The sequence below is a fragment of the Bubalus kerabau genome, chromosome 1, assembly GCF_029407905.1.
Source record: "Bubalus kerabau isolate K-KA32 ecotype Philippines breed swamp buffalo chromosome 1, PCC_UOA_SB_1v2, whole genome shotgun sequence".
NCBI classification, from domain to species: Eukaryota; Metazoa; Chordata; class Mammalia; order Artiodactyla; family Bovidae; genus Bubalus; species Bubalus kerabau.
The window spans coordinates 6,915,002-6,932,410 of NC_073624.1; the positions used below are offsets into that span (position 1 = coordinate 6,915,002).

A 17,409-nucleotide genomic window follows, 5' to 3' on the forward strand; every position below is an offset into this window, starting at 1 on the left:
CCATGGACTGTAGCCTACCAGGCTCCTCCCTCCATGGGATTCTCCAGGCAAGAGTACTGGAGTGGGTTGCGATTTCCTTCTCCAGGGTATCTTCCTGATCCAGGGATCAAACCCAGGTCGCCCGCATTCCAGGCAGAATGCTTTAACCTCTGAGCCACCAGGGAAGCCTGAGGCAAGTTCACATTGTGCGGGCAAGCCCCAGACCTTTCCCGTCTTGCCCAGCCCAGTTCCCAGAAAACCACGGGAGGGATCTGCCTGCACCCCGAGGCTCCCGGCCCCGCCCCTCCGTTGTCCGCCGGCCAGACTTGCAAGCGCGGTTGCAGCCTGGACCCCAGAGGGCGGTACCGGAGTCAGGTGAGACCTCTGGGCCCACGGGAACCCCCACACCGACCAGAGCCGGCTCCCACTCCTCCCGCCCCGCAGGCAGCAGCGGAAACTGAGGGGGGTGTCTGCCGCGGGGGCGGGGCAGGGGGCGAGCGAAATGCCACCAACTTTCCCCGCGCCCTCGCTGGGCACTGCAGCTGCCCACCTGCTTCCAGGGAGCTTGCTCCGTGTAGCCTTGGGGGCCCAGGGCCGGGACTCCGTGCCTGGGGGCTCGGGCCCCGGGCGCTGCTCGCCCGCCATCTTGCTGACGTCTTCCCGGACTCAGGACTCAGGCCGGGTCTGGGGTCGGAGGCGCCATCCCATCTCTGCCGGGGCCAACACCTGCGACCCCGAGGTGTGCGGGGCGTGGCGGGGGTGGGGGTGGGGGGGTGCCCTTCCCTCAAACACCCTCCGCTTCACCAGAGCAGAAGCCAGCAAGGGCCGCCTGAGCGTGTTTCTAAAATAGTAAGCCTGCAGGAACTTAAATGCTGGCCCTCGGGCCTCATAGAAGTGTATTTCCGCTGTAGAGCAGTGGTCCAGAGCCTGAGTTTTGAGATTGACCCTAATGATGCTCTGTGACTTTGACCCACTGCTGTGACCCCTGAGACTCCATGCCTTGGAAACCATAAAGCCGCCGATCTTACATGGGGTGGGGAGCATGGGGCGTGAACAGCAGTGCCTGGTGTGTGAGTGCAGGGTAATCCAAGGCTACCATTGCACAAGGATTGAAACAGGGCGTTGGCCTCACGATTGAGGCCTTCCCCAAGGCCACCCTGTCCTGGACTAGAGCCCCTATCCCCGGTGTTTGGAAGGCACTGCCTGAATTACAAGCTACCTGTCACTGCCCTTCATACGCCCAGTAGAGTGACTGCAGAGAGCATGACACAAAGGGTAGATGGCAGTGTAACGGGGCCGCTGTGACAAAGCTGTGACGACCATCCTGCCAGCCCCGCCAGTGCCACCGGACTCTGCCCGTCCAGGGTGGAAGATTGCTGCCAATGGACAGAAACATTCGACTGAGGCCGATGGGAGACCACCGGCTGGCTCTGAGAAGTCCCCAGGGCTCCCCCCAGGTCTTCCCCTCTTGGTCTTTTCAGTGGCCTCAGAGCTGGTCTCCCTGCCTCCTTGAGGCCCAAGAACCCAAGTTTCCCACAATCCAGTCCTCTGCCAGACCAAAAGCCCCACCTGGAGCTGCCACCGTCCTGCTGCTTTGCAGCGGTGCCTCAATCCCGCAGTCAGGTTACCTGTTTGCAGTCCCAAGCCACCCGAAGACCTCCAGGAGGTTTACCCAGAAAGTCTACTCCAGCCTGGGGAAATGACCCCACAGCCCTCAAAGCCATCCCTGCAACTGCTGGCCTGGGGTGTCACCTGGCTCCCCGCCTCCTCTTGGTTGCGAGCACTTTGAAGCAGGGGCCCACCCTCGCCATCCCTCCCCCCAGCTTTGGCCAAGGCAAGACGCAGGAAAGGCTGGATAAGCTGAAGAGGGCCAGTTGAGCCCCAGCCAGCCCCGCCCGCTGGCCCCGGGCCTGGCAGGAGAGTGGGGATGTGGGAATTTGGAGGGGAAGGAGCTGCTTGCACAAGCCAAGCAGGGATTGCAAATGTTGACAACCCCCACCTGGAGACCACAAGCACTCTGTCCCATTGAAGGCAACCTGGGAAGAACTGTCCTCTCACTGTTGGGGGTGGGGTGCGAGGGAGGGAACAGGGTAAGAGGGGGTACAGGAGGGCAGAGTGCCTCCTCCAGGGTCTCAGTAAGCTAGGGGAGAGCCTCCAGGACCCTGAACGACTCCAGCTGTGTTCAGAAAGAAAGGTTGCCTCACATACTCCGGGGATGGGTGGGGGGCAGCGGCCTTGACCAGGCCTGCCCTGGAAATGCCCCTTCCCCTCCTTCTGAGTTCCCATGCCTTTACATTTGAATGGGTTTGGGCCTCTGAGTTCCCATCAGCTTCTCAACCTCAAATCTTACCCCTTGAGTTGTTGGAGGGTTCTGAGGCTAGCAGAACTCTGGCATAATGTGACCAACCCCTTGCCTGGAGGAGGCAAGAGGCTGACCAAGAGGAAGTGCCTGGTAGCCGTAATTCCAGTCTGGAGGCGACACGTACTTGTGCAGGGTGGTACCAAGGTTTGTATTTGCACCTTTGCTGGAGGACTGGAAGGAACCAGAGAGTCAGGGTCGGAGGGTATGGGGCCGGAGCCAGAGTGGACTGGACCCATAGAGAGGAGGGAGGCCCAGGAGTCCATTCCTTGAGGTCCTCGGCAGGCCTGTGAGAGGGTCAAGAAACTACATCCCCGTCTGGTTTCCATTCCCTTGTCTTCTGAAGTTTTAACAGCTGATGTTCAAGGACAAAAACAAAGAGGAACTGAAGAGCCTCTTGATGAAAGTGAAAGAGGAGAGTGAAAAAGCTGGCTTAAAACTCAGCATGCAAAAAGCTAAGATCATGGCATCCAGTCCCGTCACTTCATGGCAAATAGATGGGGAAACAGTGGAAACAGTGAGAGACTTTATTTTCTTGGGCTCTAAAATCACTGCAGATGATGATTTTGCAGCCATGAAATTAAAAGATGCTTGCCCCTTGGAAGAAAAGCTATGACCAAACTATACAGCATATTAAAAAGCAGAGACGTTCCTTTGCTGACAAAGGTCCGTCTAGTCAAAGCTATGGTTTTTCCAGTAGTCGTGCATGGATGTGAGAGTTGGACTATGAAGAAGGCTGAGAGCCAAATAAATTGATGCTTTTGAACTGTAATGTTGGAAAAGACTCTTGAGAGTCCCTTGGACTGAAAGGAGATCAAACCAGTCAATCGTAAAGGAGATCAACCCTGACTGTTCATTGGAAGGACTGATGCTGAAGCTGAAGCTCCAATACTTTGGCCACCTGATGGGAAGAACTGACTCACTTGAAAAGACCCTGATGCTGGGAAAGACCGAAGGCAGGAGGAGAAGGGGACAACAGAGGATGAGATGATTGGATGGCGTCACCGACTTGATGGACATGAGTTTGAGCAGGTTCCAGGAGTTGGTGATGGACAGAGAGGCCTGGCATGCTGCAGTCGGTGGGTTTCAAAGAGTCGGACACAACTGAGCGACTGAACTAAAGGACAAATCGATGAGGAGGAAGCAGGCCCACTTCTCTAAGGACAGTCACAGCCTATGCTAACCCACCCTAATACCTTGAGCTTACTGGCAGCCCAGTCAACAAAGTAAACTACCCACCTTACATTTTTCCAAGTCAGGAAATGGACACCTACGTGAGGAGATACATCACCTTGAGGCCAAAAGAGCGGGAAAGTCCAAGGACCAATTTGTAACAAACTTAGGAAAGGGCCTCTGGGCCACCAAACTGGATGGTCAGTGTGACTAGGGAACTCTGAAAACAACCCTGCTGCCTCCCTAGCCCCAGATTCAAACTTCCCTCAGCCACAGCAGGTGGAAACTGAGGCAGCAGCCAGCTAGGTGCAGGTGCCGGCAGTGCCGAGAGCAGCCTCCAGGGCCAAGGAGGTCGGCGGAGTCCAGGCAGCCCCTGAGAACTGGAGCCCTTGGGGCTGATCTCCGAGGGGAAAGTGGATGCAGTTGTGTGGGTGTGTAGATATGCACGTGAGCGTGGGCTAGTCAGGATGCAAATGTGTGTAAATGTGGTTTATGAGTGGGTGATTCTGAGTGTGTGTTGAGTGCACCAGTGGGAAGTGAGGGACACCGAGAACTCTATCGGTGGTCCCTCTGGGCAGTCGGTCCTCCCGCCAGCACGGGCCAAGGAGCAGTAACATACTTGGGAGGCGAAGGCCCCTCGGGAGCAGGACAGGGACATGGTCTGGGAACAGGGCTGTGGCTGCATTAGAGGCTGACAGGCGACAGGTGGCGGCAGAACCCATTCCCAAGACCCCGGATTCTTTGTCGAATCTGCCAAGCTGGGGAGTCAGGCCGCGGGAGGGGGACTTCTTGTGCTCTCCAGCCACCTTCCGGAAGCACCTGGAGAGCACACGTGAGGGACAGTGACCGCCCGTGCGCCTGACTCTCCTTGACCCCTCTCTGTACCCTCTGGCAGCACAATCTCCCCGACAAGACAGCTCAGGGCAGAGGCCAAAGGCCGGTCCTCCGCTCCCTTTATACAGAGGCCCCGGACTGGTGGAGCCCCGGAGGTGGAGTGAGAGTCCCCTGCTGGCCTGGTCCTGGGTGCTGGCGTGGTGAGGAACCCAGCGCTCACGGAGGCAGCCATGGGGCTGCTGTCTGGGGACACGCTGGGGACCCTGGCTGTGGCCGTGCTCATCTTCTTGCTCTTGCTGGACCTGATGCACCGACGCTCACGTTGGGCCGCACGCTACCCACCAGGCCCCACGCCGCTGCCGGTGCTGGGCAACCTGCTGCAGGTGGACTTCGAGGACCCGCGTCCCAGCTTTAACCAGGTGAGGACGGAGGGGTGGGGAGTGCGCAGCGGTGGTCCTAGGGCCCCACTTAGCAGCGGACAGTGGGCGCTGGGTGAAGCGGCAGGCCGGAAGAGGAACTAGGCCAAGAAGAGGAGGCGGATCTGAGAGGCTTCCTGAGGGAGGACGTCTGTTCAGGGCCCGAGAACAGATTGGAGTTTCCAAACAGAGGTCAGAGAGGACAAGGCCGGGGGTGGGGTTTTAACAACATGGCAACAGGCTGGGGATTCAGCTGGCCATCTCTTAAATTATGTGAACATGACTCTCTGAGGGTCACCTTTGGAGGAAAGGTCTTGAGGATGGGGGAGATGTCTGGTTATGAGCCCTTTTAAATCAGGAGAGTTGTGGTTGAGAGAGGCACAGTGATCTGCTTCAAATCTTTTGCCTCCAGGAGGCCTTGGGCCTCCCTGCTGCCCTCTATGAACCTCAGCTTCTCCACCTGTGAAACAGGACGCTGACTTGGCCTGCTGACCCTTTCGTGGCACTTGCACAGCCATAGCTGGCTCTGTGAGTAGGATGGTCTCATCCAACCGGAGAGCCTCAAAACCAGAGGATGTAACCCCCGGGCTCCCAAGACTAGATAAAGTCCTTGCAGTTGCTCGCTGCTGGAGGGGACCCATAGGTGCCCTGAGGCTAATGCCAGGAGACTCGGCCCACAGCCTGGCGGGGCCTGGGCTTGCCAAACACCTTCGACCTTTGGCCTGCAGCTGCGGCGCCGCTTCGGGAACGTGTTCAGCTTGCAGCAGGTCTGGACGCCGGTAGTCGTGCTCAACGGGCTGGCGGCTGTGCGCGAGGCGCTGGTGTACCGCAGCCAGGACACTGCCGACCGTCCACCTCCGGCCGTCTACGAGCACCTGGGTTACGGGCCGCACGCCGAAGGCAAGCGCAGAGGGCACGCCGCGTCCCTGCAGGCGGAGGCAGGGTCGCGGATTTTCGGTGCAGGAAAGAGCCAACGAATTTGAGGGCGCGGCAGGTGGAGAAAGGAGACTGTGCCAAGCATTGGGGGAGGAGAAATTGGATGAGGCAGAGGGCGGGGCCTTACTAAGAGAGGGCGGCCCAGGGCCACTGCGAACCCGAAGAGGACGTCGGTGTGGGCAGGAAAAGAGGACAATGTCGGGGTAGGCCAGGACCTTCCCCACGTGGCAAACGGGGTCTCCGTGGGCAAAATAAAAAGTGGAGCCAAGACGGGCGCCTAGCAGGGGAGACTCGGGAACAGTGTGGGCCGACAGAGAATGGGAGCAGTCTCCAGACTGAAGTGGGTGTGAAAGTGGGCGGCATTTAGGACTGGAGGGCGAGACCAGTGTGGGCGGGCAGCGCCGAGAACTTCCCCCATGGAGGCGGGGCTGTGAGCAGATCCCCAGGAGGGGCGGGGCCAGATCCGAGCCACGCCCACGTGCCCGCCCCACCCCCAGGAGTGATCCTGGCGCGATATGGGGACGCCTGGCGCGAGCAGCGGCGCTTCTCCCTATCCACCCTGCGCAACTTCGGCCTGGGGAAGAAGTCACTGGAGCAGTGGGTGACCGAGGAGGCCTCGTGCCTCTGTGCCGCCTTCGCCGACCAGGCCGGTGAGTGAGTGCTGTGGCTGAGGGACACGGAGGTCTGGGAGTTTGGAGAGGCCTAGGAGAGAAGTGATGGAGGCGTCGCCCTACCTTGCACCGTCCCCTTCCAGGACGTCCCTTTAGCCCCGTGGACCTCCTGAATAAAGCAGTGAGCAACGTGATCGCCTCCCTGACTTTCGGGTGCCGCTTCGAGTACAACGATCCTCGCATCATCAAGCTGTTGGACTTGACGGAGGATGGGCTGAAGGAAGAGTTTAACTTAGTGCGCAAGGTGAGGAAAGAGAGCTCCGTAAAGGCGGCCTCGGTCCTCCAACGGCCCATCCCCCCTCCCGAAGGAGGAAGGGCTTTCCGGGAAAGGTACCTGCAAGGAAAAGGCTTGGAAGTGGGGAGATGGCAGACAGCGTAGATCGGAAAGGCTGGGTGGGGGTCAGTGCGCTTGGGGGTGGGAGTACCCCTTCACTGCAAGGGACCGGTCACCATGAGATGTACATTTTAGGTTTATCTTTCTGGGCCCAGGGCCAGGAGAGAGGGGCAGGTCTGAACTTAGGGAGGAACAAGGTTGATGATGGGGACCCTGGAGGAAGCTGGGACCTGACTGGTGAGCACCTGGGCACCAGGAGGTCCCAGGTTCCCAGGGCCCCACGGCGGTGACCCGCACAGGTGGTGGAAGCTGTGCCAGTGCTCCTGCGCATCCCAGGGCTGGCCGCCAGGGTCTTCCCGGCGCAGAAGGCCTTCATGGCCCTGATTGATGAGCTGATCGCTGAGCAGAAGATGACCCGGGACCCGACCCAGCCACCCCGACACCTGACTGACGCCTTCCTGGATGAGGTGAAGGAGGTAAGGTGATCGGGACAGGGATGTGTGTTGAGGGCCCAGGAGGCAAACTCAGGCCTCTATCACCCAGGGATCAGACACCTGGGCTGACCGGAGCAGGGTGCGAGGCCATGTGGGGACTTCACCTCTGTCCCTGAGCTTACCTTCCCGGTGTGACCCAGGCCAAGGGGAACCCCGAGAGCAGCTTCAATGATGAGAACCTGCGCCTGGTGGTGGCCGACCTGTTCTCCGCCGGGATGGTCACCACCTCGACCACACTGGCCTGGGCCCTCCTCCTCATGATCCTGCACCCTGATGTGCAGCGTGAGTCTAGCCCGGGGTGGGTGGTGGGAGGACGAGGACAGCCTGAGGCCTCTGAGCTCAGTTGGTTTGGCCACCAGCAGCAGCTCTGTGCAGGGGCTGAGCCCCAGCTCAGATGTCGCAGCGCCTCCTCTGAGTGGATGCAGTGCTACCCGGGCTTCAGGAGGAGGCGGGTCCCAGCCCTTGGGTCTGACCAGCACGAGGATACTTGTTTTCCAGGACGTGTCCAGCAGGAAATCGATGAGGTGATAGGGCAGGTGAGGCGACCAGAGATGGGGGATCAGGCCCTCATGCCCTTCACCGTGGCCGTGGTCCATGAGGTGCAACGCTTTGCGGACATCGTCCCCCTGGGATTGCCCCACATGACATCCCGTGACATCGAGGTGCAGGGCTTCCACGTCCCCAAGGTAGGCCTGCGGCTCCGCACCACCTGCCACCTGGTACCGCAGTGAGTGTCGCCAGGTGTGGCCAGGACTGGAATCCAAATCACCCCGTCCTCATGGCCACAGGTACTGAATGTCCCAGCCTGGGTGGGCGTAGACAGGAGAGTAGAACAGGGCTGGCTCTGTCCACTCAAGAGCCCCTGGTCGGGCAAGGAAGACAAACTAGAACATGTCACAGTGTTGGAGGAGCCCGGGCACTGAGGAGAAGTAAGGGCACCCTGCCATGGGCACAGGGACGGTGCTGAGAAACGTCTTGGGCTGAGGGTTACTTGAAGAGTCCAGGTGTGTGCCAGGCAGTGTGTGTGCCCATGTGTGTTTGGTGGCAGGGGTCTGGGCACCCCCCCACCAATCGAGACCTCACCCATGCCAGACATTTGCCACCAGGGGACGACACTCATCACCAACCTGTCTTCAGTGCTGAAGGACGAGACCGTCTGGGAGAAGCCCTTCCGCTTCCACCCAGAGCACTTCCTGGATGCCCAGGGGTGCTTCGTCAAGCAGGAGGCCTTCATACCCTTCTCTGCAGGTACCTTGCGGGTGGGGGGGGTGCCCAGTTTGCTTCCCCAACCTGAGGGGGTCTTGGAGGGGGAGACCCAGGCTCACAGAGCCCCCGTGCCCACCCACAGGTCGCCGCGCGTGCCTCGGGGAGCCCCTGGCCCGCATGGAGCTCTTCCTCTTCTTCACTAGCCTCTTGCAGCACTTCAGCTTCTCGGTGCCTGCCGGGCAGTCCCGCCCCAGCGACCACGGTGTCTTTGTCTTCCTGGTGACCCCAGCTCCCTACCAGCTCTGTGCAGTGCCCCGCTAGAGGCAGGCATCCAGCCGTCAAGCCGCTCCTCAGCCATAGCCCTGATGGTCAATAAACCGGGGTCTGGTGGCTCCATCGTGACTTGAGTCCACCTGGGACACCTGACCAGCCCCTGGCAGTCATGTGGCTTCAGCAGTCTGCCCAAAACCAGCCCCCACCCCACGGCCTGATTCATCCTTACCTGGCATTTGACCCCATTTAACATATGGGTGTACTGAGGCTCAGAGTGTACGAGGGTGTACTGTGAGATGGGTATACTGAGGCTTACACCCAGACACCCTGGGAGACCCAACCTCCCTTACTGGACGTAGGACCAAACCTATATAAACAGGTCCTGGCAACTGCTGGGAGGAGCTCACATAGGCTGGGGGAGAGATTTCAGGCCCCCATGGGATAAGGGGGCCCATCAGCTCAGACACCCACATTTCAGGCCTAGCCATAGCCACCTGGCTCTACAAGCCTCAGCCAGTGTCTCAAGTCTGCGGCTCCAGAAGATGGGGGCAGGACTGGGAAGCGATATGCCGGGTAACCCCCAGCGCTCAGAGCTCTTGAAGCAGGAGCCCTTCCCAGGAGGGAGCCACCTCCCTGGGCCTCTTTATAGGATGGGCCCCCTTTCCCTGCCCCTTAAGGACACTCATCCCCCAGCCCCTGCCCAGTAGGAGTTGCCACTCACAGCCATGCTAGAGCTTGGCTCCAACCTGGGGCTCAATCCTCTGAGTGGCCAGGTGAGTCCAGGCTCTCAGGAGCCTAGGCAGGGGCCGGAAATGAGCCCCTGTGGATGGTGGGCGTGCCCTGGGGCAGGGTTAACTTTGGATCCTGTGACAGTGGGATGGCAGAGCAGAAGGAAGCCCTGCAGAGCTCAGAGCAGGACACCCTGCTCTCGTCCTTGCTGTGCTATGACACCATGTGACCTTGGGCTTGTGTTTCCCTTTCAGCCAGCAGGAGGTTTGCCTCTGATGGCAGCCGAGTCCTGTCTTCCTGCGCCGCCTCTGAGGCTATGACCTTCTCAGCCTGGAGCCCCGGCCAAGGGCAGGGACCCCCATCCTCCACCTCCAGCCCCCAGTCTGGTCTGGACTGAGCTCACACAGACACCACCCAAGGGCTCTAATGACTGTCTGCTCACCTGAGTCTTAGGCAGACTCCTTGGCACATTGAGGTTAAGAGCCTGGAGACCCAGACAGGTCAGACCCAAGCCCCTGATCAAGCCAGTAGTGCCTTCATGACAGTCAGATCTCGACATTCAGGGAGCCCTGTCTGTCCCTTGGCACTGACTCAGAAAACCAGCCAGGGCCCCTTGAGTCTCCAGCAAACCCATGTCAAGCGCTTAATGGCAGGAGGTGGTGTTCCTGCAGCTTGTTGGGACAGGGGCCGTGGACGAAGCCACACTGAGTTTGTAGAAACTTGAGGGCCCTGAAAGGAGGAAACGGGGCTGCAGAAGCAACAAGTGTGGATTTATTGGACGCAGTGTCACTCGTGGCTCTGAGTCTTGGGGATGTCAGAGGCGGGGAACCATCCCAGCCAAAGCTTCCTCAAGAGCTGGGGGACCCAGCCCCCGGGCCTTTCCTCCATGACGTCCTCCTCGGAAGCCTCTAAAAAGCACAATCAGGGCTTCCCTTGTGGCTCAGGTGGTAAAGAATCTACCTGCAATGCAGGAGACCTGGGTTTGATTCCTGGGTTGGGAACATCCCCTGGAGAAGGGAAAGGCTACCCACGTCACTATTCTGGCCTGGAGAATTCCATGGACCATATAGTCTATGGGATCGCAAAGAGTTGGACATAACTGAGCAATTTAAAAAAAAAAAAAGTAAAAAATAAATAAATAAATAAAAAGCACAATCAGACACACCCTGTGAATACCTTGCTGGAGGGAACCTTGCCCAGGGCTAAGGTATCCTCTGTTGCCAGGAGAACAGGTCAGCATTGCTAAAAGGGCGGAAACCTTCCACCAGGCCAAGGGGAGTGGCCTCAAGTCCTGCCAAACCAAGAAGGAAGAAGGACCCAGGGGCTCGTTCAGGAAAGACTGGGCATCGGGCTACCTGGGCTTCATCCCCGCCCCCTCCCTGGTCCTGGAGGGTCAGGGAGGAGCTCAGCTATCTGTGACCTCTGCAGGGTCCCTGAGGTGAGGGAGCAGGGCAGTCCTGCTGCACAGCTGGGGTCTGCTGTCTTACCAGAAACGTACACAGCCATCTCCTTTCGGGCCTTGTTATTCTCCTAGGAAGGGAGAAGGGGCACGGGGTCAGATGAGGCGGGTTCTACGTTGTGCAGCTGGGGAAACAGGCCTCACTTCACAAGAAATCGGGGGAGGCCAGGGTTCAGATCCACTCGCTGCTCAGACCGTGTCTGCACCTCTCAGCTCCACACAGAGCTGTTCTTCCACCGGGATGGCAGTTTGACTCAGTGGTCTTGGGGTGCCCTGGCCTCCCTGCACCGTTGCCATGGTGGCATGGGCCTGGCCTCTGCACTCCACCCTGCAGAGCCCGGGGGCTTCCCAGGAGGACCCACACGGGGACAGTGTTCCAGCTGAGCCCCAGGCTTCTTTACCTGCCATCCTGAGGTCCTTGCTACCTCTTCCTTCTCAGTCACCCCCTTCGCACCAGGAATGAGGCTGGCTGGTTCCTCCCCCGGGGGCCCCACCTGCCCCTCCTCCCTAGACAAGACAGCAGTCTCCTCCTTGGGGGCAGCATCGTTTGGTGCTCCCATGGCCTGCAAGGAGGGGCAAGAGGGCAGTATATGGGCAGAAAGGCCCTCTGATGCCCTACCCCTACCCTCCTGCTGTGCACACTTGCAGTGTGTATCCCCTCCTGCTGTGCACACTTGCAGTGTATAGCCCCTGCTTCTGTGCACACTTGGAGTGTGTAGTTCTTTATTTTTCCAGGGAAGCCCCTCCCTTTTCAGCTCGAGGTGTGGTCGGGTTGTAAGTGTCCTAAAGGAGCCCCCCTGGTATCTCAGGGGCCCCGACCACGTGCTGGACAGGGTTCCTGTCTCAGGGAGCCCTGACAGGTGACAGTCCCCAGCCCCCGGCCCTTCCTGGCCAGGCCTCACTTACCTCAGAGTCGTGCTTCTTCCCACTCCTGACTCTGCGTCTCTACAGAGAGAAACAGGGGCCGTCACATACAGCTGAGAGTGCCCGGGGGTCCTTCCCTGCCTGGCCCATCCTCTTTCTGTGTGTGCCCACCAAGGAGGCCCAGGGCAGCCACCCCACTCCAGGGGAGGAGGAGTCCCCAGCCCTTACCCACCTGAGCGGTCACGGGGTAGCACTTATCCATCGGCCCCCACACTGGCCTTAAGGTCTCCCCGATGGGCTGTATGACCAGGAGAAAGAGAGAAGGCTGAGGTGACACGTCAAGGGCTCAGTCATGCATGGTCCACTGTCAGTGCACGCTGCCGACACGAAGACTACAGGGAGTTAAGGAAGCTTCACACTAACGAATGATTGATGTCTTTAGACACAAAACGCTGCATTCACAAACAAGGACCGGTGCTGAGATAAAAATGTTCCAACAATAATTGCTAATTCTTTTTTTTTTTTTTTTTTTTTTGCATTTTGATTACATTGGGTGTGTTGTGCATGGACTCCTCATTTTGGAGCTTGAGCTTTTTATTTTTTTCTCTCTAGCTCAGTGCACAGGCTTCTCTGTAGTTGCTCTCCATGGGCTTAGTTGTTCCATGGCGTGTGGGATCTTAGTTCCCTGACCAGGGATCGAACCGGCATCCCCTGAATTAGAAGGTGGATTTTTAACATCTGGACCACCAGGAAATCCCTACAACTTCTAATTCTTCAAAAACAGAAATATGATCATGGGAATTAAAAATCCAATCAGAGTGTACAAGATAAAATTGAAAAAGAGTTTTCCCAGAATAGAGAGATCAGGAGCTCCAACAGCTAAATCATAGATCTTTCTGAAAGAAGGAACAGAATCAACAAACTGGGGTGGCAGGGAAAGATCCCAAATAAATACCATTCATGTGTTATTGAGAATTTTCCCAAAGATGCAGGACCTGAGTTTGTAGAGAGAAGGAATCGCCAAGTGTCCAGGAAAGTGGATGAAGGAGACCCACCCCAGATGATGTCATCAGTAAATATTGAAACACCTAGGATGAAAAGAAGAACCGAAAAACTCCTAGAGACATGAAGAAAGAAGTCTATTAAGTTTCATCAGACTTTTCACCACCAACCTTGGAAGCAAGAAGAAAATGAGGATCTTCAAAATCTGTGAGAAAATTATTTCTAGTCTAAAATTCTGTACCTAGTCACACTGAGTTAAATAGGCAGTAAGACGTTTTCAGACAGGTAATAATATCTCAGGACTACCCCTCAGGAAGCAACTGGAGGTTGTGCTCCCTCCAAAATAAAATAACGTGGGCACCCACACGTGAAAAAAGTGACATACTCACCAGTATGACGGTGAAGGGAGGTCCCAGGAGAGCTGAGCCTCCAACCTCAAGGACGTGCGTCCAGGAGGGAAAAGGGCGGAGGGCCCCATGAAATATGTCCCCAGGGAAATGATCATATTGATAAACAACCTAACTTGTCTTAAGTGTATAGAAAGGAGATTAATTCTTTTTAATAGACAGTTTAGATGTATTATAGGTACAGAGAAAACTAAAGTTTAAAAAAGAGGAAAAAGGCAAAATTCTCCACAAAGACTGATGATAATATACTACATGACTCAGGAATACTGTTTACATAGTTTTAAAATGTAAACCCTCAATATTAAACTAAACAAAACGATGCCACAAGCCTACTAGAATGACTTTAAAAAAGGAAAATGCCGAAAGTGATGTGCATCAAACGGATCCTCTCATTCTTTGCTGGTGAGAATGCAAAGTGGATACCAGCACTTTGGAAAGTTTCACAGTTTCCTAGAAAACTAAGTACACATTAGCACGTGACCCCACCACCCCTCCGTGCGCCCCCCTCCTCCCCCGTGAGGTGTTTACCTAAGGAAAAGGAAAACCTATGTTCGCACAAAACTTGTACATGAACATTATAGTGGTTTTATCCGAAACTGCCAAAACCAGAAACAATCCAAATGCTTCTTATCCGGTCGGCGGATAGACCGCGGTACATCCATACACGGGACAGCTACTCGGCAATGAGAAGAAACAAACCACCTGACACACAACCAGGTGCCCTGTGCTCAGCGAGAGACTCAAAACCACATCCTGGGCACTGCCCTGTGGCCAGTGGTCAGGACTCTGTGCTTCCACTGCAGGGGGCCCGCGCTGGATCCCTGGTCGGGGAACTGAAATCCCGCAAGCCTGCTGCGTGGCAGATAAATAAAGACTAGGTACTGGGATGTTTCCATTGATACGACCATCTTGCAAAGGCAAAACTATGGGGCCAGAAAACCATTCACTGGATGCCAGGGGCTGGGAGCGGGGGAAGGGTTGAGTATTAGTGAGTATGGGGGAATTTTCTGAACTGACTGGAGCTGTTCTCTATCTTGACTGTACTGGCAATTTCACAGTTGTATATATGTGTCAAAACTCAGAGATCCGTACGGTAAAAAGAATGCATTTCACTCTATTTGAATGGCTCCTTAATTTTTAAGAAATGAATTAAAAAGTGCCCGCTGTGAGGGAAAGGGATTTAAAAGCCACAATGATATAAAAGCAAAAAAAGCAAAAATGATACTTAATTTTTAACAACTAAAGATGTCAAGAATACACAGAAGAACTGTACAAAAAGGATCTTCATGACCCAGATAATCACAATGGTGTGATCACTCACCTAGAGCCAGACATCCTGGACTGTGAAGTCAAGTGGGCCTTAGAAAGTATCACTACGAACAAAGCTAGTGGAGGTGATGGAATTCCAGTTGAGCTACTTCAAATCCTGAAAGATGATGCTGTGAAAGTGCTGCACTCAATATGCCAGCAAATTTGGAAAACTCAGCAGTGGCCACAGGACTGGAAAAGGTCAGTTTTCATTCCATTCCCCAAAAAGGCAATGGCATAAAATGCTCAAACTACCACACAATTGCACTCATCTCACACGCTAGTAAAGCAATATTCAAAATTCTCCAAGCTAGATTTCAACAGTACCTGAACCAAGAACTTCCAGATGTTCAAGCTGGGTTTAGCAAAGGCAGAGGAACTAGAGATCAAATCACCAACATCAGTTGCATCATCGAAAAAGCAAGCATTCCAGAAAAACATCTATTTCTGCTTCATTCATTATGCCAAAGCCTTTGACTGTGTGGATCACCATAAACTGTGGAGAATTCTGAAAGAGATGGGAATACCAGACCACCTGACCTGCCTCTTGAGAAACCTGTATGCAGGTCAGGAAGCAACAGTTAGAACTGGAGATGGAATAACAGATGGGTTCCAAATAGGAAAAGTAGTATATATTGTCACTCTGCTTATTTAACTTATATGCAAAGTACAACATGAGAAATGCTGGGCTGGAAGAAGCACAAGCTGGAATCAAAATTGCCAGGAGAAATATCAATAACCTCAGATATGCAGATGACACCACCCTTATGGCAGAAAGTAAAGAAGAACTAAACAGCCTCTTGATGAAAGTGAAACAGGAGAGTGAAAAAGTTGGCTTAAAACTCAACAGTCAGAAAACTAAGATCATGGCATCTGGTCCCATCACTACATGGCAAATAGATGGGGAAACAATGGAAACAGTGTCAGACTTTATTTTGGGGGGCTCCAAAATCACTGACAATGGTGATTACAACCAAGAAATTAAAAGACACTTACTCCTTGGAAGGAAAGTTATGACGAACCTAGACGGCATATTAAAAAGTAGAGACATTACTTTACCAACAAAGGTCCCTCTAGTCAAAGCTATGCTTTTTCCAGTAGTCAGGAATGGATGTGTGAGTTGGACTATAAAGAAAGCTGAGTGCCAAAGAATTGATGCTTTTGAACTGTGGTGTTGGAGAAGGCTCTTGAGAGTCCCTTGGACTGCAAGGAGATCCAACCAGTCCATCCTAAAAGAAATGAGTCCTGAATATTCATTGGAAGGACTGATGTTGAGGCTGAAACTCCAGTACTTTGGCCACCTGATGCAGAGCTGACTCATTGGAAAAGACCCTGATGCTGGGAAAGATTGAGGGCAGGAGGAGAAGGGGACGACAGTGAATGAGATGGTTGGACCAACTCAAAGGACATAAGCTTGAGCAAGCTCTGGGAGTTGGTGATGGACAGGGAGGCCTGGCATGCTGTGGTCCATGGGGTCGCAAAGAGTCGGACACCACTGAGCGACTGCACTGAAAGATGTCATCACTCAAAACATTTAGAATGCCAAAACCTAGGATATAATTATAGTGGAAGACTAGAGAGAGGTGAAATGTGTGTTTGAGATGGCATAAAGTGTTCAGTTGTTGTCAGAGCTAAATCCTCATGTTTTCTTGAAAGAATTCTAATGTATCTAATGACACTGTTTAAATCTGAACAATCAAGACAAAGCAGGATAAGCTTTCTATTTAGAACAGTGGAGGCAAAATCAAACGCTTCAGCTAGAAAGTTGGAAGCTAGAAAGATTTCCACCCTGGGCTGTGAGAATTGTGGGTGAAGAGCATCGGGACAAACAACAGATTTTTTCCAAGTCTTAAAACTTTGACTCATCAAACTATGTATACACATGTCTTTGATGACAATAAAGCTTTTTAAAATGAAAGTTTGGTAAACTTAAAAAAAAAAAACATAATGGAAGCAACATATGTCATCTGTTCCTCTCGGTCCGTCTAGGTTCCTGCCAGGGAGCCCTGAGATGAGCTTATGGCCTCAGAGCCCTGAGGTGACCGTACAGCCAGCCCGTGGAGGGGCGGGCATGGGGTGTAGAGTGGGGCTTTGTTTGACGAGTTGCCGAGAACACAGGGAATTTCTCCAGAGTCCTCACACACACACGCACAGTTGGTCAACCATTTCTAACCCAGCAGTGTGACTGCTCTTTGCGCTACATGAGGCGGTCCCCTCAGCCCCTGACAGAGGCCCACCTGTGCTGACTCCACAGCGAGCTCGTGGGCAGGGGCTGTTTTCCCGAAAGGCCCCTGAAAACAGTAGTGCACCACGCCTGCAGGTAGACGAGGAGAGACTAGTGAAAACATTTAAAAAGCAACAATTATTTTTAAATGTCGGTGTTTACAATATGGCAGAATGGCATATTTTTAAGTATTTTGATGTGTGATGAACGACATTAGACATTAGCTTACAATGAGTGAGGGGACAGCTGTTCAGAAGATATAAGCAAGTATGTGAAGACCACTGCTGCAGGCTGTGACTTGGTTATCTGTGTTCTGAGGGGGTAGTTTGCGAGGTTGTGCTTTGGGAGGATGCATGGGTTTTAGAAAACAACCCTGCTGCCTCCCTAGCCCCAGATTCAAACTTCCCTCAGCCACAGCAGGTGGAAACTGAGGCAGCAGCCAGCTAGGTGCAGGTGCCGGCAGCACCGAGAGCAGCCTCCAGGGCCAGGGAGGTCGGCGGAGTCCAGGCAGCCCCTGAGAACTGGAGCCCTTGGGGCTGGTCTCCGAGGGGAAAGTGGATGCAGTTGTGTGGGTGTGTAGATATGCACGTGAGTGTGGGCTAGTCAGGATGCGAATGTGTGTAAATGTGGATTATGAGTGGGTGATTCTGAGTGTGTGTTAAATGCACCAGTGGGAAGTGAGGGACACGGAGAACTCTATCGGTGGTCCCTCTGGGCAGTCGGTCCTCCCGCCAGCACGGG

At 54.7% G+C, this 17,409-nt stretch overlaps 1 protein-coding gene and 1 long non-coding RNA gene across 2 annotated transcripts; one reads left to right on the forward strand and one right to left on the reverse strand.

Annotated features, from left to right (window-relative positions):
* Positions 1-276: 276 nt before the first annotated feature.
* LOC129641470 (cytochrome P450 2D14) lies at positions 277-8,808 on the forward strand. Its single transcript, XM_055566191.1, has 10 exons — positions 277-354; positions 4,474-4,764; positions 5,490-5,661; positions 6,195-6,347; positions 6,452-6,612; positions 7,002-7,178; positions 7,337-7,478; positions 7,695-7,882; positions 8,303-8,444; positions 8,545-8,808. Exons 2-10 carry the CDS (start codon positions 4,576-4,578, stop codon positions 8,721-8,723), a joined length of 1,503 nt encoding a protein of 500 aa, XP_055422166.1. The 5' UTR covers positions 277-354; positions 4,474-4,575; the 3' UTR covers positions 8,724-8,808.
* Positions 8,809-11,285: 2,477 nt separating this feature from the next.
* LOC129641482 (uncharacterized) lies at positions 11,286-12,046 on the reverse strand. The gene is made up of 3 exons (XR_008709353.1): positions 11,960-12,046; positions 11,770-11,808; positions 11,286-11,426 (listed from the first exon to the last, which is right to left on the reverse strand). It is a non-coding gene; the product is annotated as an uncharacterized LOC129641482 (long non-coding RNA).
* Positions 12,047-17,409: the final 5,363 nt, after the last annotated feature.